The sequence below is a fragment of the Falco punctatus genome (assembly GCF_963210335.1).
Source record: "Falco punctatus genome assembly, chromosome: 8".
In the NCBI taxonomy this organism is placed as follows: domain Eukaryota; kingdom Metazoa; phylum Chordata; class Aves; order Falconiformes; family Falconidae; genus Falco; species Falco punctatus.
Window position 1 is genome coordinate 32,870,903 of NC_137588.1, and position 21,240 is coordinate 32,892,142.

Below are 21,240 nucleotides of genomic sequence, written 5' to 3' on the forward strand. Positions count from 1 at the left end.
CCGTTCCCAGGTACTTTGAAACTTTCTGTACTAAAGTTTGAAACTATGATGTTAACAGGGTTTAAAACAAATCTATTGCCCCAAACTAAAAGTTACTACCAGATTTGTCCAATCAGAAGCATTTAAAGCCACCAGTTAAGGCCCTAACTAAACACCTACATGGCTTATAAAGAGTGCTGTAATACAGAAATAAAGGCTTATCACTTGGTATCAGCTCTGCTTCTAGATTGAAAAGTTACCTATGGTTAAAACTGTAATCGTCTGGGGAGAAGGGCTTGCATAAAACCACTAAAAAACAAAGTGTCATATGAAAAGCATTTAATCCACATGTAAAAGTGCTATGCTAATGGAGTGCGGTCCAAACCCTAAAACACAGATGAAATTAGTGTTTAATAAAACTTCTAAAATAACTTCTTAATGAATTCCCAGCACATTTGGGCTGCACCTGCAACTCCCAAGATAGTAGTCATAGTGCTAGGAACCACTCACAAGTCCAGAGAAATTGCTATAGAAGTCAAATTCTGAATTCTAAGTGAGGTTGCAAGTGGAAATGTTTTTGAACCATTGCAAAACAAACTTTTAAATAAATATGGTCATAGTTTGGTTTTTAAAATTATGTTTAAGATCAGCTGTGTCTACATTGCTGCAAAAGGTTAGCTAGCTTTTGTAGTGTATAAGCCTAGTATGTTCTAGTATCATGTTAAACGGGTGTAAGAACCATCTAATACACGAGTCTTGTTCTCACAGAAATCCCAAGGCTACTTTTAGATATTATGCTGGAAGTTTGAAGCCAGAATTAGTCTATTCCCATTTTAACTATTCCATTTAAGCAACCAGTTCTTCTCTATTTGGCCCGTTTTTCTTCACATATCTTGATTCACACGTCACTGCCAGGGTAACACACAGCTGTAGATCTAAGGTTTGTTCAACAGCATTGAACAAGAATAAGATCTTCTTTCAGCTTGCTTCAAGAGGTTTCATCTTTTAAGGGAGTTTCATGCCAGGATTTTTTTTTCCTAACTTTTTGTTTGGTTTTTTTTCCAAAACTCAGTACAGAGTTTCTGAACTGCTACAACAATTTCTATTTCTAGCATCAGTTTTCAGAAAACTTGTAAGGAATTTTTTTTCAGAACAATGTAACATCTTTTCTCCTACTCAGAATAAAGAACAGTTTTCATAGCACAGTATTATTTTAATACTCTTACACAAGTAACAGTGTATTTCATTAATAACCTTTTTATTAACTTGTAACTCTTCTTAACTGCATCTGAAAAAGGTTGGTAGTCAGTTTAATAGAAAAAGTAATTACCAAGAAAACTTGTAGCAGCTTACTCAAATGCCCAGCACATGCATCCACCTCCCTCCACACACACATGCATTTTATAAGGATTCAGTCTTAATGAGTATTTATCTCCCATTTTATTATAGTGAGATTTTTTCCTAGTATATAATTTCTACTTAAGTTCACCAGTGTTCTCTGCACTTAGTGATATAATATATATTCAATATATATAGTTTTTTAAAAACTGGTGATGTAAGATGTGCATAATTATTTTCATCTGGTCCTCAAAAAGAATAATTTCATATACAGAAACTAGAAGATAAGCGCAGCACAAACTAGATGTACCAAGTAGTACATATTAGAATAATTACCACAGTAATTGAAAATTCCTGATCTTAGTCCTACAATAATCAGTTAACTAGAGGCTACTCCACAGCCTCTGGGATTTCTCTGTCATTCACAATAAGGGTATGAATAATTCCTTCCTTTCGTTTGCCACTACTAACAGCCTTAATGCGACAGCTGTGATCACCAACACTGAAGTGAGTTTCAGTCCCATCTTCTACAAATTCACCCTAGAAGAAAGGAGACAAGAATAAAACCAGCACGTGCCATTTTAGTAAAATAAAAGCTTGAGTGCATCAGACTGTTTCCAAGGTCAAGATCACTTGTAGTTCCCACAATTAGAGCAGCCATAGGTACCTGCGACAAATATAGCGTGAACGCTGAACAAAGCTGCAGAATCTCAGACAGGGCTTTGTCAAGGTGTCCAGTTAAAGATTTGTGGGTATTAGATGACAGTCAAAATTTCGCATAATCAGAAATGTTAAAGCTCGAGTTTGTAAACGAGTATCATTGATCCATGTCAGTAAAACGAATAGAAAAGACAGTTTCCTTCCGGGTTGTGCGGTGCAGCCAGTAAGTACCACACAAACCTATGCTGAAGTGGCAGTAAAACGTGAAGTATTTAGTGGTGCGTTCTACAGCAGGATGGAGAGATCCCCGATTGAACTGTTGTGTATTTTGGATACACAGCTCCTGCTGCAGTTATGTATTTTCCTGTTCGGATTTTGCCATGCATGGCTCTGGTTTTGTCACTATCTTTGGGAGAGCAGATAAGTGTGCACTGCTCTAATGCAAGTACAGTTTGACAGCTAAACTTGTACTCGTAGCTTGCAAGAATATCACCTAATGAATTTATTACATTATAGAAGAGGCTGAGAACCATCAAGAGCAAGTTCAGATTCACTGAGAGAGGAAGTTTCTTCCAATGATCACCAAAGAAACATTTGGTGAATTTTTTCATCCTATTCTCAAGTATAGCAAAACTGTTGATTTTACAATTAGTACTCATCCAGGGGCAGTAGTAATCACAGTGACAACTCTGGTGAGAAAGCACATCCTTCAAGGACGAGGACAACTACACAGTATGCATACTGAAAGCCATCGTAATATAAAAGGATGCCAAATAGACAAGGCTTTCCAGCTGTCACCCTGCTCTAAAAATTAATGCAGATGTAACAGAAAGACAAGAGATTTGATTTGTTCCAATGAGACACTTAACGGCAAAGTGTTAGGGACCATCTCTAGACGGAAAAAAAATCATGACTTGTAACAGGCTACACATGTTCCACTTCTCAGTCACCACTAACACAAGCAGGTTTGGATGAGGTGGCTCTACACTGCACCAAACTCAAGTCCCTTCCGCTCCCTGAAAGTTTTCTCCCTAAAAACCCTGGACAACCGTCCCAGATTAATTTTGCTTGTTTAAGAAGTGTAAGCAAAACCACTGTTTATCCTTAAATATAGACAGCCATCGGGCATCCTAACTGAAATACTGTCAGTTACGAAATACAGCGGAGGACATTTGGAACAGACTAAGAGCGTACTGGCTGTCTCAGCATATGCTCATACTTTGTGGTAAAGTGCAGTAGCATGCCCCCCTGTGCCTTAATTTGCTAAGCTCTGGTTATCTAGCCACAGCCTGTGAAAAGCCTTTGGAAATGATCACGTACCGCTGTTTCCAGTTTTTGACCGTTGCACCACACATCCATAGTGTCTTTTTCTGTGAAGGAAGATTAAAACAAAGAGTAGAAAGAACAAGATATATTCCCACACACAGAGACAAGATCTAGGAATTTTAAAAACTTACCATCGAATTTCACTTTCAATTCCCAAAAGAAGTTCCTAATTGGCCACAGTACCTGAGCTACAGGGTTTGTTCTTACATTGGAGAGATGGGACGCTCCGTCATCAATCGGCAAACAACTTTTGAACACACAATTTTACCTCTCCCATTAACACTGGATTGTTCCAAATATTGTCAAGAGATATTCTGTCATTCTTAAACTGAAAAACTTGAAGACAGTAAAATGAAGTAATTTCTGCTAATTATTTGAGTGCTGTTTATTCAATGAAGCTCTTAACGTTTTTTCCAGGTCAGTTTAATTCAAAAGCAGCATTATTTAACATCCATCAAACTGTTTGTAATCTCCTTAAAAACCCAAATACTGCTTTAAATATCAGTATTAGAGTTGGGGTTTTTTTTTCCATTTGAAACAGAATATTCTTTTACTTCTCCCAGCACATCCTCCTTAACTTTGCTCTAGAGCTCACATGACTGACACTGTCATCCACAGGACTTGGCAGAGAGCTGAACGCTGCCTGCCTTTAAAGTAAGCATAGGGAGATTACAAGTCTGTGAGGACACTAATCTGGTTTTGGCATTAAAATTGTCTTTCTTCCCCACCCCCTGTCATCCTACGGCAGTTCATTCTGTCCTGAGGCTTAAGAAGAAATCATAGCCCAAGATCTCTTATCTCCAGGTTTAACTGTACAGCAATACCTAAGGGGAAGTTTTCCTACTAGATGCCACCGACAAATTCCTCAGGGGTTCCCTTCCTCCCATCTGCTTGTAATATATTTGGAAATGGGGGGCAGAAGAGAATAAAAGTACTGCCTTGCTATTAAGAAAGCAAAAAACCATAATTTGAAGTTTTTAGATGGAATTTGTAGTGAAGTTATGCAGAAAAAAGGATGATGATTGATCTATCAAAAATGTAGAATAAAATTGTCACACTTCTTTAGTTAAAGACTCCTTGACTTCGGCCTACGATTTTTGGCAGGAAAGCTTGGTTACCTGGTTAGCTTATGATTTTTGGAAGGACAGCCTGGTGGCCTGGTTAACGAACTTGCACATACAGCAAGCTTGCTAAGGCAGCTGTATGGATACAGAAGCCCTAACTCCTTCCAAACATTTTTTTTTTCTTTTTTTTTAATATCTAGACCGTGCTGCTGTGACAGCAGGCTCACACAGGTGTAACATGACCGTTATTTTCAGACTGCCTTTGGCATCTCATTGCAAACTTCCAGACCACTCAGGATTTTACACTGCAACAGCACTAGCCACTGAACTGTGCTAATTACAATTACAAGTTATTAAGTGCATACAAGTTTATTCAAAGGCAGCAACACGAAGTCGTTCAATGTTTACTTACCTAGAACAACTCTATAGTCTGTACCACCCAAGGTCAGTACCCAAGTATTGGTGGTTTTCAACCTGTTCTCCATATACTTCTTGAGGCTCTTTCCATTGATCTCCAAAGTATATTCATATGCAAAGCCACTGACTGCATCAATATTAATAGTAGCTTTTGTTTTGGATGCTCCAACAGTGAATGTTTCTTTACCCACTAATTTAAACATCCATTCTTTTCTTATTTCTTCCTATAGAATAAAACAAAGACAACAGGTATTAACTGATAAACCTGAATGCATGTTACAGTGTAACAAAAAAACCCTGAACCAGAACTCTGGAAACAGCTCAGTACTTAGCTATTATTTCAGAATGAATGAATACATGGTATTTTGTATGTCTAGAGTGCCTCTGCCCAAGGACAGAAAAGCACTTCATGAATACTCACACCTTAGTTGCAACTGAAAAAAAAAATTATGCAGTTCATTAAATAAGGTAAAGTTAATCAACTGAATATACCTCACTTGCATTTATTAGTCTTTTGTTAGTTCTGATGCCTGTTGCATGGAAGTGCACTTATATAATCTGTATCATAGTGAATTTTGAGCACATAGGAATTTCACCTTTCCATCAACATAGACAACACGTTTTCCTGAAGTGGTCCCATGTTCAAATTCAATCTTATGAACACCATCACTTAAAGCTACTTCCCAAACAGCCACCAAATCTGTCATCTTCTCTAAGTGGCTGTACCGAGACCTATGGAAACACCAACAAAGTAAATTAATAGTCATTGAAAGAGTTCAACTACTATGTCTATAGTTCAAAGCTTTACCGCTTCAGGGCGAGCCACTTTTTACACATGAAAAATGAGACTTGAAAGAATAAGGTCACAGAACTGCTTAGATTTTCATGTTTTTCAAACATTCAAATATGACAAAGTATCACAAAATATAAACAGACAGTAAACAGACTCACTTTGACAAACACCATATGAAGACAGATATAGCCATCTAACCTCTAAAACTTCCATTTCAGGTGACAGTATGGTCATAAAATTATACTTAGAATTCAGATGCTCCTGGACAGCTCTGCAATTTCTTGGCAGGCATTAACATACAGTACTTTGACTGGTTTCTGAGAAAGTGTTTTAACCTTTTAAGCTTGAAAACCAGTTAGGATAACCAGTTTAGCTATTACCTGTTTTAACAGATTTGTCTGTAATCTCTCTCATAAACATTACCTACATCATTCAGAAATACAACTCTGCACACACAAACACCCATAGGGGAGGAGATCTGGCAAGATATCATTTCATTTAAGTAATTTTTAAAGTTTAGATACAGACACAAATGACCACGGAAACTGGGGACATCTTTCCAAATCTGCTCATACCACAGTTCTGATTTTTTACCTTACTTCATCTTCATAGACAGTAATCTCCTCACGGGATGCCATAGTAACCAAAACAGCTTTTAATCCAATTAGCAGCAAGAAAAAAAGAAAAGCAGAATAGCAGCAGAGAAGTGTTGAGGCCTAAGTTTTCCTCATTTTCTCCGTTCAAGATAAAAGACATTTTTTGAAGTGTCAAGTGAAGTGTGCTGCCATACATACGATTAAATACAAACAACTTTTCCTCTTAGACAGAAAGGCAAATGTAAATATTCATTTACTAAATCAGTACGTACAATTTATCCTAACTTTATTAGCACATCATAACTTTGCCAATTATTTGATGTAAAAATGGTTTACCTAACTATCGAGCAAAAGCTTAGAAGCAAACAACTTGACCAAAGCAGAAACCCAATCCAGAGCTGCCCGTCTCAGTCACAAACTTAACAAACTAGGGACTGTTGCCACCTCAGGGAAAGTAAAATAGCACAGGCAACCATTTCAACCTACTTGTTCTAAATGACTGGAGTAGTTTTCAACAATCATACTAGCAATTTGACCTGGCAATTCAGTCATACAGTCTGTGTAAACCACAGACAAACCACTTGTTTCTTACTTTGGAGATTTTTAGACCATGGCTGTGTTTTACAACACTGCTCACTTACTTTTCATTTATTATTTTCACTGAACAAATTAAGAGCTGTCTGCATTGTCTGTGCATATCAATAAACATAATTTAAGGAAGTACAAATTAAGTGGACTTTGACAAATTGTACGTTTTAGTGAAAAATTAAAAGTTGTAAGTTCTAGGGTCTCTCTTCAGCAGAAGAGTGCCATTTAAGAATTAAAACTTTCACCCTGTCTTAAGCTTCTATTTTAAAAGGTGCTCTGTACACTGCTGTATTACTGTCTGTGCTTTTGTCAGGGAAGACACCCATTTCTGTTCCAGGAACTGAAAAATAAGTTTTAAAGCCAGTGAAACCATTTAAAGGCTCTAAAGATTTAATTCTCACAGTAGCAAGCAGCCTACACCAGCTGACAGATGCCAGGAGATCGTTTTGGTGATTCCTGAAGTTACTGCTGATCTCTGTGAAGGCAGGCGGCCCCGGGGCACGGGTGGCAGCCTGGTGGGGTGTATTTCTGTGTCTCCCCCTTCCCCTTCTGGGCAAAGGAGCGGGCAGCAGGGCTCAGGGCAGACCCTGCCAGCTGATCCCCACCGCAGCTGGCCTCAGGCACAAGGAGGAATGCCACCAGGGGTGGCACCTGGTGAGGGTCTACCCAGAGGCCACATACCCCAGGCAGTACGCTGCACGAATATTAGCCGATAATTTATCATAATCAATGCTGGAAGGGTTAGGGAACATCCCAGTACACGCGGTTTCCTTTTTAAAAATGTATTTATCAGTTTCTGAAGCGCGGCGGGTACCGGCGGAGCCCGAGGGCCGCAGGGCCGGGCTGGCACTACCCGCCGGCCGCCTCCCCCCACCGCCTTTCCCGCCCGGCAACCCAGCAGCCCCAAACGAGCTTGGCTTCTTCATACATAAGGCCTTGTTCTGAAAACTCCGACGGGGTTACCGCTCTGCAGCCAGCTAACCGTGCCCGGCAGCAGCCAAGGCGGGGGCGTGTGCGCCCTGGGAAGCACACGGCCTGCGCGGACGGCGGGTCTCTCCCCACCACCCGCACGTACTGCCAACAAAAAGCTTTTTTTTCAATGAAGCCCCGGCAGCCCCCTTTCTAAATCCTCCTCAAACAGCTCGGTGCTGACGGCCGTGACCCTCCACGCCCAGCGAGGGGCCTCAGCGCTCTCCGCCCCCAGCAGCAGCCCCGCCGCCCCCGGTGCCGCCCAGGCGGGCTCCCCGGCGCGTCCCGCCCCTCCTCCGCGCCTCCGGGCAGGCGCACACACCACCGCAGACGCGCTCTGCCGCTGCCTCCTCCTCCTCCAGCGGCCCGGCGGTCTCCAAGGAGCCCAGGCAGACGCTCCCTCGGCCCGGGCGGGCCCTGCCATCCCGCCAAGCGACGAGGGGACGCCCCGGGGCAGGAAGGCAGGGCAGCTCCGCGGCGCCCCAGGAGGGATGAGGCGAGCCCGCCCCCCGGCCCCGCTGCTGCCGGCCCCGCTGCTCCCGGCCCCGCTCCTACCTCGGCGGCGCTCTCCTCCGCCCCGGCTCCCTGCGCCTCAAGATGGCGGCGTGCGGCCAGCGCCGCCCCGCGGCCGCCCGCCTCCTCCCCTCGCCCCCCCGCCGTTACCCCCGGCCCTTCCGCCTCCTCCCGCCGCCGGCAGCTCCCTACGAGGCCGTCCCCCGCCACCAACCGGGACCTGCTGAGCTCCCGAGTCCTGGGACCCGACCCCTCTCCTCTCCCGAGCGCCGGCGGCTGCCTGCGGGCGGCGGGGGCGCGGGGCGCGGCCCCCTTGGCCGGCGGTGCGGGAGCGGGCGCCCCCGCCATGGCTGAGGTACGGCGGCGGGCCTGAGGCGGCCGTGGCTACTGCCGGGTGGCCGCAAGCAGGGCGGAACGCGAGCAGGGAGCTGCAGCCCCCCGGGGCCGGCACCCGCCTCCTGCCGCCTCGGGGGGCTCCTCCCGAGGCTGGAGCCGGTTTTCCCCAGTAATTTTCGCAGATCCCGTTGGAATGCCTCACGCACCCACCTGTGGTGGCTGGGGCTTCGTGGGGGTGGGGGGTCGGGTTGGTTTTGTTGGGGGGCATCTGGTTCATTGGGGGTTAGGTTGGTTTTGTTGGGGGGTGTCTGGTTTTGTTGGGGGGGTGTCTGATTTTATTGGGGGGCAGTTGGTCGGGTTGGTTTTGTTGGGGGCCAGTTGGGTTGGGTTTGTTGGGGGGCAGTTGGTCGGGTTGGTTTTGTTGGGGGGTGTCTGGTTTTGTTGGGGGGCAGTTGGGTTGGTTTTGTTGGGGGGCAGTTGGTGGCCTCGGCCACCCACACAGCCGGGGGGGATGGGGGGCCGCGAGCTGCCGGTGGGAACTGGGGTTTCTGCCTCTTCCCCCCCTCCCCGCTGCACCAGGAGAGGGCCGAATGGGAAAGCTTAAACAAGCTACTGATGCATCAGGGCTTGGAACCGGTGAGCCTTGCTGCCCCCCAGAGCTGCAGAAGCACCTCAGGTAAGGAAATGCTGATTTTGACACGTGCTTTTGTGTGGACATAGCTAAGTTCGTAAGGCATCTCTAAACCCATCGCAGCGGAGATGTGACCTTTCATTTTGACTGGGTTTATTTTATGTATCTCCAGATGCGATAGTTTTAGACAGTCAAGCTTCTCGAGGAATAAGGCTTGCATTAAAAACGCTGGTGGAAGACACCGACCGACAGCAGAAGATGATGCAGGAGCTTCTGGAGGCTAATCGTTGTCTTAGGTAAGACGCAGTGGAAGGAACTTGCCTGCTAATCCAGAGTGAGTGTCTGTGTCCTGCCAGGTGGGACTCTTGCCACACCAGAGGTCTAGGACCTTTTTCCCCAAGATTATTGTCCAATATGCAGCAGTGTTGGCCTAGTTCCTTTGGAGCTCTTAAGTTTTTTCATCTGCTGCTTCTTCCCATACCAGCATACTTCCTGTACCTGCTGCCGCAGGCTATTATTGCGCATTATTAGATAATGTTGTCAGGCCTATGCTTCCTTCACTGTCTTTAGGGAAATGAGTTTAACTTAAATAAAGGATTCATTTGGTTTTTTCAGAGATGAGATACGACAGGAACGAGGTCGGGCATCTCAACAAGAACAACGTGCTAATGATTTGGAAAATGTGGTAAAAAACATTAAGTCCAATATTTGTCAGCTGGAAGATGAGACGATAGCTAAAGTTTGCCAGCAACAGAATCAACTCAAAGAACTTCAGAAAGATTCACAGGTAATCCAGATAGTGCTGTCTGAGGATTCAAACTTTTGACTTTTTTAAAAGCTCTAAAAATATTTACATTGATCAAAATAAACATGAGTCTTGGGTCATAGAGTTAGTACACAGTTTATAGCTAAGATTTTTCAATCCATACAGAATCTTCCAGCGACAACTTAGAAAATATATGTATCCTTCTTCCACTGCTAAAACCCAAGTATAAGCCTCCTTTTGGGACCAAGTGCCTACCTGGGCACGTATAGTACAGTCTCCAGCTTATGGGTTAATATAACTTCAGAATGCTCCCATTATCTGTTCGTAGGCCAAATATCAACAGCAACAGGAAAAGCTGCAAGAACAGGAAGAGGTTATTGCCCATTTGCAGAAGGAACTGCGCAAAGTTGGGATGGAGGAGCAACGTCGTGTTACCACTCAAAACAAGATGTTTTGTCGGTTTTGCAAAAGAGCCCCCACGTCTCTTCTAGATCAGCAGTAAGCAATTTTCTTAGGTTGGTGAATGATCTATAACATTAAATGAAGAAATGGATCTCAAAGTAACTGTTCTCGATATTTATATGGAAAAAAAAAAAAAAAGCTGGAGACCTTAGGAGTGCAAGCTGAAATATGAAGTCTTGTAAAGGTACATCAATTCAGTGATTTTTTTTTCTTGTATAAAAATCGTGAGCTGGATAAATCCACGGCAGAAATAAAAAATTATGAGCCGCTGTGTGCAGTAGGTGTCAGCAAAGAGAAAGGAATTATTAGCTCTGCTCTGGCACTGCAGTATCTGCTAGGGTGATCTCCTCCTGGGATTCTAACATTTTTAAATGTAAATTCAAAAAACAAAAAACGCCACCATCCCAAAACCAGCCCTTCTGGTTTTGGAAAGTGATCTTTGCAACTGCTGACTGCAGGCTTGCTGTAAGGCTTCCCAGGTACTTTAGGGAGAGTTCTAAAAGTATTCCAAGCCTGGGTGTCTTGCAGTAAGACCTCCATAGTCCTGTAATCAGAGATTTTTTTCAATTCTTAGGCTTCAGGTAGCCATCACTTTACTGCACTGATGTCGCCAGGTTTTCTAGGCCTGGCTAGCGATGTTTACCTGGGAAGCATTTAAAAGGGATTGTGTGTGTGCAACCTTTTTCTCGTGCCCTCGCTGTATGGTAGGATGGATCACTGAATTCTGTTCCCTGTGTGTTCTCATCTGTCTCTCCAAAACAGACAATCTGAGAGCACTCAAGGGGAAATGCAGTTTCTCAGCTGTTCATGTTTTTGTGGCTCTGTTTTTTTGCAAACACTTGGTTTGAAAGCACTTTTACTTTCTTTGGAGATGGATGTTCTTGGGCTGTGTGGGACCTGTGCTTTCTACCTCCTGCAATGGTCGCTGAGTCCTAGCGCTTGGGACCTTGCCTCACTTGAAGCTTTCTGAGTAACCATAATCACAAGATGAGGCGGCTGTTGGGAGGATTTAGCTTTTTTCTCCTCTTAATAATTTTGCCACTTTTAGACTAGTAGAGTTAATGTCTCTACTTCTCTGTTTTGGAAAACCACAAGCCTGTTTGTTTGGCATGAGAGAAAACCCACTATTTGAAGCTGTCACTTCAGTGCAGTTGTGTAAGGTGGCCTGTTCCTATGGGTTGGTCACAGTATCTCTCAAAAAATCGTGCCTGAGAGTATCTGAAATTCAAAATCCCATTTTTCTTTTCTTCAGGTTCCTTTGTCTAATTGATTATTATGAATCCCAAATTAGTCAAATGAAGAAGGAGCTCAGGTAGGTCTATGACTTATGGTTCTACTGTTCAAAATTTTCTTATTTCTTACTGTTCTTAAATCTTACAATGGTAAATAATTCTGTGTTCCATACGTCACTAGCATGTAAGAAACAGCAAAGGATTTTAATGGTCATGGAAGTTTGGATTCATCCAGGGAGTACCTGTCAGTCAGACTAAGCAGCTGCTTGGCCAGGACAGCTAGGAAGTTGGGGGTATTGAGGCATTGGAGCTATAATTCCTCCTCCTTCTTCTTTTTTTTTTTTTTTTTTAAATTCCCTTCCTCTTTTGCCATGGTTCACAGGCAGAATTACTGCATTAGCTGTGCTCAGTCGACTGATCTCCCTAACCAAAAGGAATACCAGCTTTTTAGATCCATCGTGGCACCTACATGGTACAAAGCAACAAGCACATACCTGAGACATTCCTATAAATTGAGATTATTATTTCGAAGACTGAAATGTGATTTGCTTGTACTGGAATTTCTCTCAAGGAATAAGTGCACTTAATTAATACATGAAACTGCTTCCCAGAAATAACAAAGAAGAGCAGTGGATCTTAGGACGGAGTTGCTATTCTATTTACTTTGCCATTTATCAAAGCAATATCATATATAACTGCTAACTAAACCAACTTAGATCTTTCAGGAAATTGAAGTACAGTAAGCTGAAACAATTTTTTTTTTATTAATAGGCAATATAAAAAAGATGAAGACCAGGTACAGAGAGAAGGAAAAAGCAAGGAAGAATTCCTAAATCTAGATGCTACTCCTAATTATAGAGCGCTGCTTACGGTATGGAACTGCTAAGAATGAGTAAGTCAGCGCAGATCTCTAAATGGTAACCCTTCAAGAGTCACATAGAAACATACATGTGTTTGATTTCTATCCCTTTGTTCTTACCATGTCATCTTGTAAACTCTGGGCAGGATTCACTGTCCTTATGCAAAGATTCATACTATGTTGTTGTGAGTTGTCTTAGTTGGGGACTGCGCAGACCTCCTTAATCATAGGTTTTCCACCTGTGGTCTAATGCAGCAGGCTCTTGATCTTAGCCGATAAGTCCTCATCCATGCTGTCTTGCGATATAGGCGCTTGGGAACCCTTCTTAGCATGTGCGTACTTTAAATTGTTCAAGCTTGTTGAGTATGGAACGAGTGAAATAAATAACAGTGTATGTTGCAGTCTTTTCAGAAACAACTTATTGAAACAAAAGCCAGGAATGAACAGCTTTTGCTTGAAAATATAAATCTTAAGAAGGATTTGGAAATAAGGTGAGAAAGGATAAGTATCATCCTTTTTAGGAGCTCTTCAGTAGACTTTGCTTTACAAAGAAAGAAATTGAAAGCACCATCACTTGTAAAAGTGTAGCATTAAATCTACCTTTAAAAGTGATTCATAGAAATAAGATATGGCAGCAACAGTCAGCCTTCCCTCCCTACACTGTTAATAACTACAACTGCTAATGATTAGTTTGCTCTTTATTGCTGTTGCCACGTCAAAATGGTGCAGAATTTCATTTCCAGAACGATGCTGCAGCACTAGCAAAGCTTTCTTACTTTTTCGCTTGGCTGGGTTTTATAGATGCCTTCAAATGCAAGACATATCATATGGTACTTTTTCTTTCTAACAGACCAACTGCACAGGAATTAAAACTTTACAAGCACCAAGTGAAGAAACTGGAGAAAACTTTGAAGAAAACTATCCAGTAAGTATAGTTCAGTGACTTCCATGAATCCTCTGAAGTTCTGTAAGGCAAAGATACCCTGCAACCTGTAATGCAGATAGTAGCTTTTAAAGCATGTACCTTTATTACCGTTCCTCTGAGGCTGGTTATGGGCAGCAAGTGCTACTGCATCTCCCCAGACACTCTGTGTGAATCTCTGAAGTGAAGGCAAGGTCTCCAAAAGGGAGCACAGCAGTGTGCCTTTTTTTTATTGCGTTTTGCCTTTCTGGATTTGATTTGAGGGCTACTGCAGGCGATATGGACAGGACCAAACTGTGATGTTTGCTGTTTCCGTGTGCTATGAAGCAAGCTACTGGTTACATTATGGATTAATAATGAGAAAATAGGAGTTGGCAAAATACTGCAGCTACTGAAGTTATGTCCATATTATTTTTAGAAATTAGTTTTTTTCTGAAACATTGCTAAGAAAACACATTGAAGGTATTAGAGAACCCGTTTGAAAAAGTGTTTTTTTCTGTAATACCACTTCATATGCTAAATATGTTACAGCCTGAAAAAAACATCACTTAAACTTTAAAAATGTTCAGTTCTTCATTTTACGTCATGTGTATTTAAATGGTCCTTTCTCTCAGACAGTGGGTATGATTTAGATAGTAGTTTTTAAAAAAATCATCTTAGATTTGACAAGAAGGGTAGTGAGCTATATACAGTAGGCCGGGTAAGATGTTCAAGCGGAAGCAGATAAAGACTGTGAAAACAGAATTTGACCCTTTTGAGTAAAATTCTGGATATTAAGTCTTCAGCCATAGTAGAACCTCTGGTAGCAGAGCAACTGTACACCTGGTGGTTTCTATTCTAAATTAGCATGCAGTCTGGAATAACCTCAACCGGAGACTTGAGAAAATGGAATTATATTTACATCAGGTATTACATTCTTCAGCTAAATCAGTTTGATGGACTTGTATTGGCAAGCATCATAAAATGGAGATTTTTAGTTTGTAGGTGTAAGTATACGTGCTACCTACCTGATTCTTTAATCAGTTGAAAGCGGTATCTCCTGCTAAGGCTACTGGTGTAACCTACTGTATTTATTTGGCATGTAGATCTTCGGGAAGTAGTACCGGAGAAAGAATCGAAGAAAAGAAAGAATCTGAGAGTACCACAGAAGTAGATCAGCTGCAGGCAGTTTGCCAGCAATACTTAGAGGTATGCAAATTTTATCTGTACTGTGCATATATCTAGCAATGTTTCAGTGTTTGTTTAACTATGTAAACTGAGGTATGCTGTTTTGAATCTAACTGTTCATATGAAAAGTCCTCTATGCAGGATGTGTAATGTTCTGGGTTTGGCAGTTCACGTAGGCCTGCTCTTCATTGTCATGCCTTGGTGTAAACTACCTGAAAATACAGCAAGGGAGCAGAGACTAACTCGGCAAATATCAAATCAATGATTTAGCTGAAGTCTTTCCAGGACAGGGCATTTGCTCAATGTCTTGGACAAAAGAGATCCTTGTGTTACAGTTTTAAACATGCCCGAGGAGACAGTGTCTTTAATCTGAATTTTTTTTAAAAAGCAAATGTAATAAACCTTAGCAACATGCAAACTGTGGAAGTGACAGTGCCTCAGGTGGATAAATATTAAATGTCCTTTAAAGGGAAGTCTATTTGTATTACTTTTACATATCTTCTAGCTGGTATATTTTAAAATCTTTCAATCTATTACATATTGAATACATCTGTACAATTCATCGATAGTAACTTATTGGAGCTATTTATGATTTAGTGTAAGTAGCGAAGGATTTTATTATAAAAAGTCATATGTATTTGAGCAATAACATTTGTTATTTGTCGTTAAAGGTTTTGTCCCATATTGATTCTATTTTGCGAAGTCCAAGAGCTCCTCCATTAATATACAGGCGCAGTAAAGGGCCAGTGCAAAATTCTATTAGGGAGAGCAGATTTGAGCACCTTCCGCTTACTATAGAAATGTGGGCAGATCAGCTAATGGCCTTAAAGGTAATGCATTATTGTGTTTGGCTTTATATTTTTCCTTTAATCTGCTGAGCACTCCTTGGTCCCTCCCTGTATGTAGCGCTTTTTTCTGTGTGTAGCTTCTGTTATTGCCTGACTTGGTGTTAAATTTTAAAAATAATTCTGCTGTCCATTTAGATACCACTTTAAAACATAGTAGGGTGAAAAACACACAATGTTCCTACACACCAGACATACTGCACTGTGTATATCATCTAAATGCTTTTGTTCACTGGCTGAGTCCCTAAGAAGACACTTAAGCTTCAGAGCCTATGTACTTCACACATTCTTCCTTTCGTCCTGCCAGAGTAGTAACTTTTTGATCAAAATACAAGCAAACTCTGTGACTAATACTTCTTACTTCACTGAAACTATAATGTGTGAAGTACTTCAATTTTTAGACTCTCGGTGTTATTTTTAAATGAAAGAATGTAAGCAAGATACTGTGTTTGAATTCCATGAAAACTAAAACCTTACTATTTCCAGTACTGGAATGTTTTGGCATGTGAGAAACAGAAAATCTGCCCGTTTCTCTAATGAAAACAACTTTAAGCAGTTTACTAAAATGAGTTGTGTCCTCTCCCTTCTTTTTGAAAGGATTTGCATAGGTCCTTGAGAAAACTGTCTCTGGAATTGGTGCCCTGGCACACTGCAGGTCCACAGGATAACAGAGAATTCATACGAGTTGAAGACCTCCAGTTCACAGTAGATGCAATTTTGGAAGAAATAGAGAATAAGGAAAAGGTAATTCTTACCAAGGGTTTATAATCACAAGTTAGTGTGGACTTCTTAAACACATTCTTCACACGGTGGTTAGGTTTGTGCATTTGAAAGCCTTGCAGAGTTTAAGGAACAGGTGTTCGAAGATAATTCAGTAGTCAAAGACTGTTTTAACATAATGGATAAATTCACCTTGGGGAAGGCTGCTTTCTTCAGTCATTTGGCCAATGATAAATTCACATTGTCCTGTAGTCTCAGTTACCCTGTTCTGTTTCCCAGTTAGCGCTGAGAACATAAGCATACTTACTAAGCAACAGAGAAGGCGGCTCTCAAAAAGAGTATTTTTGATTTGCTGGATATTTGTGTCTGAAAACTCACTTTAAGGTATGTCTTCGGATTTAAGAATATTTGAAATGCTGTGATTTAATAAGGGAAGTTACATCTGTTTTCTTCATAGACTAGTTTTAAGAATGTTTCATGGTTTAAAAGAATCCTTGCTTTATTAAGTGGTAACGTTGATGAGATCTTCTTCCTGCTTGCTACAGAACAGCCAGGCGCTGCCCTTATCGACCCTGTTCGCAATAGTCTCTCACTTCCAGAAGTTGTTTGATGTGAATTCTCTCAGTGGCGTTTATCCACGAATGAATGAGGTTTACACAAAGCTTGGGGAAATGACCAACGCTATGAAAAATCTCCATGAGCTCCTGGAACTAGGTAAAGCCATACCACCTAGCATTTGTTCAAACTGTTTCCACAGGAAAGGAATATGACAAGTGAAAGGCTGATCTCTTCATAGAAAGTATGCTGAGCTTCCAAGAAATGAGTAAATTCTTCACTGGGAAGATTAAAAATAGGTTGCTGTCAATTAGCAGTTTAAGTAACAAAACCTCATTATTTGTAAGCCTTCAGCAGTTGCTGAGGAATATCAGGGAGGCAGAAGAAAAGAATAACAGAGGAAATTGAATTATTTTTTTTTCCACAAAGCTTTGTTTCTATGAGCTGACTTTGTAATTCTTGACCATCTTTCATTCTCCACTTGAAAGATAACAAGTTTAAGAAAAAAAATTCAAACTCTGCTCTTGATTTCTACTCAGTAATTCATTCAAGTGTAATTCTGTCTAATCCTCAGAAATGCCTGTCTTACACTGTTAAATCTTTTGAAGAAATAAAAAAAAATTAAGTGCCAGTACCCAGAGGCAAACTTAGGGACCTCCCAGTGCCATTCCTTTCTGGTTTGTACTTCTGGATGACAGCAGCTGCTGCTGCTTCTGGGTTTAAAGGTCTGGCTGTGCTGCAGGGTGTACAGCCACAGAGCAAGGCTCCTGGGCTACAAAGGTCTTCTGAGCCAAGCAATCTTCCTGCCCGCAGCCAGCACAGGAGGTGAGGAAGCCGTGTGTTGCCTTAATAATAACAAACCGAGCTGAGGATGCCTTCTCCAAGCCTAGCTCTTCTGAAATTGAGGGAGAAAAGGACAAAGGAGCCCGTTACCTTCAGTCACAGCAGACAGTGAAGGTAGAATCCAATACCAAAACAAGTTCTGGGCATTAACAAGGTATTTATTGAGCAGGTTCCTTGTTGGCCTAGCCCCTGTACCATGCTGCAGCTGTGTTACCAGAAGCTAATGAGTAACCCTCTCCCTGTAATTTCAGTTGGCTGATATCTGTTGACATTGGAGGGTGCACTTTGGTACCATCACTGCTGTGAAAGCACACAGCTCTGACAAGTTTTTTTGGCCGCTATAGGACTTGTGAGAGATTCAGTATTCCTAGCTAACACTAGTTTGTTTCTGACCACAGGCACTTCATTTTCTGTGAATGATGGAACTTGTATGCCTAGATATGTGAAAACTGAGTAAAATCTGGGCACCTGCAAGAATTAATTGTGTCTAAAATAATTTCCTGTTATTAGTGTTATAAGAAACATGAAGTGTTTGTTTTTCCACAGACAGTTCAGCTCCACCCACTGTGGTAGTGAATACTGTTGGGAAACTGTGTGCCGTAATTAATGAGAACATGACTGAGCAGGTACAGCAGCTGCTGGGGACCCAAGACATCCACAGGTATGTGGGCTGTTCCACTGACAACTGTTCTTCAAACACCGCATTTAATAATTGGGAGAACGGCCTAAAACTGATAGTGCAAGAAACTTTAATCACTTGTTGAAAAGTCAGTGAGTTGTGATGGTAAAGGAGTTACTCCTCTCCTACGTGAAACAAATCTTGAATGTTTTCAAAAGGATAAAGCTGGCAAAGAGAAAAATGAAGGCTAGAAGGTTCCAAAATACCTTGTTGGTCTGCATGGGGAAGGTGATCAAATAAGCCTGTTAAGGACACGTTCCATAAGGAGACAAAGCAAATCCTGCACGTGGGTAGGGAGGAGAAAGTGTTGCAGGGCTTCAGCTGTAACACCGAGGTGTATTGCTAAGAGAACGTATGCCTTGAGCTGCCTACAAATACCTTGAGAACTGGACAAATCCTGTCATATCTTCAGCTGATGACAACATACATGTAGGTGGTAGCGGACTATCAGAGCTTGCATTCAGCGTGCGCTCTGCAAACATACTGACACTTCCTTGCAGCAGGCGGCAAGTCTGACACACACAGTTACCGATACTAACTCCTCAGCCTTTCTGTGCTCCTGTTTTAATGAGAGAAGAGCTTATAAAATATTTCTTGCTCCACCTCTGAGGCAGTTGTATCAGCCACCCCCAGGCAGTGTATTTAGCATGTAAAGACTAATGTTCCAGTCAAAAACTTACCTGGTGCCGTGTAAGAAGGAAGGATGTGTATAGGGCTTAAACAGCAAAATTAGAGACCCTTTTTTGACAGCTAACACTGGCTGCAGGTTTTGGAACTTGAGAACACGTTTTTGGTGTAGATGGTTTTATATACTACTAAGTAGCAGTGTGTTCCAGAAAGTCATGACGTAGTACGAGAACACAGCCAAGGAGGTGAGCTTAAAGCACCCTTGTACCTTTTATCTGACAGTCTCACTTACACATTTCAGCATAATCAATAAGCTAGAAGAACACAAGTGCTTTTTTCCACCATTTCAAGCTCTCATTCAAGATTTGCTCTGTCTTCTAGGTGAGTAATATTTGCAAGAGTTGTAATTATCGTTGTGCCAGCACTTCCTCCTAAAACTTTAAATAATTAACAAGCGTTTTGTTTACTCCTGGTGTGCTGAAACACAATGATGTGAGGGAGGGTGCTAACTTTTGCCTGCCTCTACTCTTCTTTCTCCCTTTTGATGGGAAGTGACCAAAATAGTTTTCATTGAACATGGGGTTGCATATATCCAATCACATTACTCATATAAGATAAGCTAAATTGAGGCTTTTCCAAAAACATTAAAATGCGCGAGGAGCTTCTTTTATTCACTACCTGTATTTAACATTAAGTTAGAATCTTGGCTGAACTTGAAGATGTTCTAGATACATGCACCTTACCATTTTGCTTTCCATTCCATTTCAGAGATCAGTAACCTGGATGATATTTTACCTACTGTGCGAAATCTGAAATTGGTAGCCAGCTAAGAGCTACTCTGGTCTTCTCTAGCAAGATTTATCTCGCCTGCGAATGTACCTGTTGATGCATATGACATTAGAGCTACCTCGAACCTCAGTTACCCTAATCAACAAGTTCAGATTTTTACATAAATAAAAGCTGCTGCATTTTTTCATTTTTTTAAATTCTTGTTTCATGGTCAATTTAAGAAATAACTTACTATAACTGCTGTCAACTGGCCTGCTCAATCCCAGGGAGAGAACCAATACACTCTGTATCAGTCTAAGAAACTGAACCCCACACAAAGCCAGACATAGTGTAACTACTAAGCATTTTGAATGTTTCTGACGCAGTAAGTATGAGATAAAGGTGCTGCTCTCACTGCCTTAGCCGTAACACTCTTATCATTTGCCTATCTTGGTCTTCTGGAGAGCCTGTTTTAAAATGTTTACAGTTTCAGATCAGTCTGGGATGCTTGGCAAGTATTTTTTCTGGTTATGGACTGACACAGACTAGATTACGCTAATTTAGGCCTAAAACAGTTTAAGCTTGTTTCAGGTGCTGGCTTACGGGCTTCGGCCTAGCACTGAGTTAAAATTATTATGGTCACATTTCAAAAGTCAGTTTTAGAAAGGCATAGATCAAGTTTCTTATGCAAGACAGAAGTTTATTGTACAGAAACAAGTACACCAAGCTTCCAAAAATATTTTGGTATATTTTGCTCTGATTATTAATAAAGCTTAGTTTACAAAACTCTGCTGTTCCGCAGGTGGAATGCTTTACTATCAAAGTTCACAAGATTTTGAAATGTAGTGTAACAAAGAACAAAACGTGGTAAGGCATCACAAGCCAAAACCTTAATGACATCATAGTAAACTAATTATATACATACCTGCAGCCATGATCTGCTAAGATATCAATACTTAGTTTCTTAAAAAGCAATTGCTATTAAGAGTCTTAAACAGTTTCTTTCAGAGGCTGCTGTAGCCCTACAGATGAAGAATGCTGTTTAAAAACTTGTACTTTTTTGAAAGAGTAATGCTTCCATGTCAAAAACTATGTGAATAGGATCCTGGGGAAATGAGACTGCCCAACAGAGAAGTGACGCTTACCTGACAGTCTAGAATATTTCCAGGTATAACACTTCCTTAAGAGAGTATTCATACTTAAGGGTTCTTTGGGGGAGATATGCCAGCAACAGCAAAAATAAAGGACACTGTTTAGGGACAAATTATTCCCAATGTGGGTTTTTTTGTTTATTTTTTTACTTCAGTGAGAACTAATCTCTGAGGATGATGATTATGAAGTTTATATGTCCTGAGCTGGAGATTGCTTCAAATGTGCAGGACTGTTCAAAACACATTAATTACAAGAGATATGTACATTCATACAAAGTTGAAAAATTAGCAACTTATGTACATGAGAAGAAATCAAATTTTCTTGCGTCTACTCCTTGTCAGCTCATACCTGCAAGACAGATACAATTAATGATTATAGTAGTTTAAGACTTTCTTTAAAGTTTTAACTGGCACAACAGACAGAACTTGGGCTG

General features: G+C 41.4%; 3 protein-coding genes across 7 annotated transcripts in view; 1 reads left to right on the forward strand and 2 right to left on the reverse strand.

Moving 5' to 3' along the window:
* Positions 1 to 1,216: 1,216 nt before the first annotated feature.
* Positions 1,217 to 8,591, reverse strand: FAIM (Fas apoptotic inhibitory molecule; the record flags this gene model as incomplete). 5 transcript variants are annotated; one of them, XM_080398242.1, is made up of 6 exons in its annotated part: positions 1,217 to 1,857; positions 3,298 to 3,347; positions 4,780 to 5,008; positions 5,381 to 5,516; positions 6,172 to 6,229; positions 8,286 to 8,341. In XM_080398242.1, the coding sequence occupies 5 exons, from the start codon at positions 6,213 to 6,215 to the stop codon at positions 1,708 to 1,710; spliced, it is 609 nt and encodes a 202-aa protein (XP_080254368.1). In that variant the 3' UTR covers positions 1,217 to 1,707. The 5 variants fall into 5 exon arrangements, with proteins under 5 accessions (XP_080254368.1, XP_080254367.1, XP_080254371.1 ...); XM_080398241.1 differs by lacking the exons at positions 6,172 to 6,229; positions 8,286 to 8,341 and adding an exon at positions 8,458 to 8,591; XM_080398245.1 differs by lacking the exon at positions 6,172 to 6,229 and having other exon boundaries at positions 8,286 to 8,358.
* On the forward strand, positions 8,464 to 19,873 carry CEP70 (centrosomal protein 70). Its single transcript, XM_080398239.1, has 16 exons — positions 8,464 to 8,598; positions 9,159 to 9,255; positions 9,383 to 9,506; positions 9,826 to 9,997; positions 10,305 to 10,474; positions 11,691 to 11,750; positions 12,442 to 12,541; positions 12,932 to 13,020; positions 13,380 to 13,454; positions 14,537 to 14,639; positions 15,290 to 15,448; positions 16,061 to 16,207; positions 16,729 to 16,897; positions 18,128 to 18,242; positions 19,189 to 19,268; positions 19,656 to 19,873. The coding sequence occupies exons 1-16, from the start codon at positions 8,590 to 8,592 to the stop codon at positions 19,715 to 19,717; spliced, it is 1,731 nt and encodes a 576-aa protein (XP_080254365.1). The 5' UTR covers positions 8,464 to 8,589; the 3' UTR covers positions 19,718 to 19,873.
* Positions 19,707 to 21,240, reverse strand: part of ESYT3 (extended synaptotagmin 3) — a 46,817-nt gene continuing 45,283 nt past the window's right edge. The window contains exon 24 of the mRNA XM_080398236.1: positions 19,707 to 21,155. Within this exon, the coding sequence (XP_080254362.1) occupies positions 21,119 to 21,155 (37 nt within the window). The 3' untranslated portion in view covers positions 19,707 to 21,118. The remainder of the gene's footprint in view (positions 21,156 to 21,240) is intronic.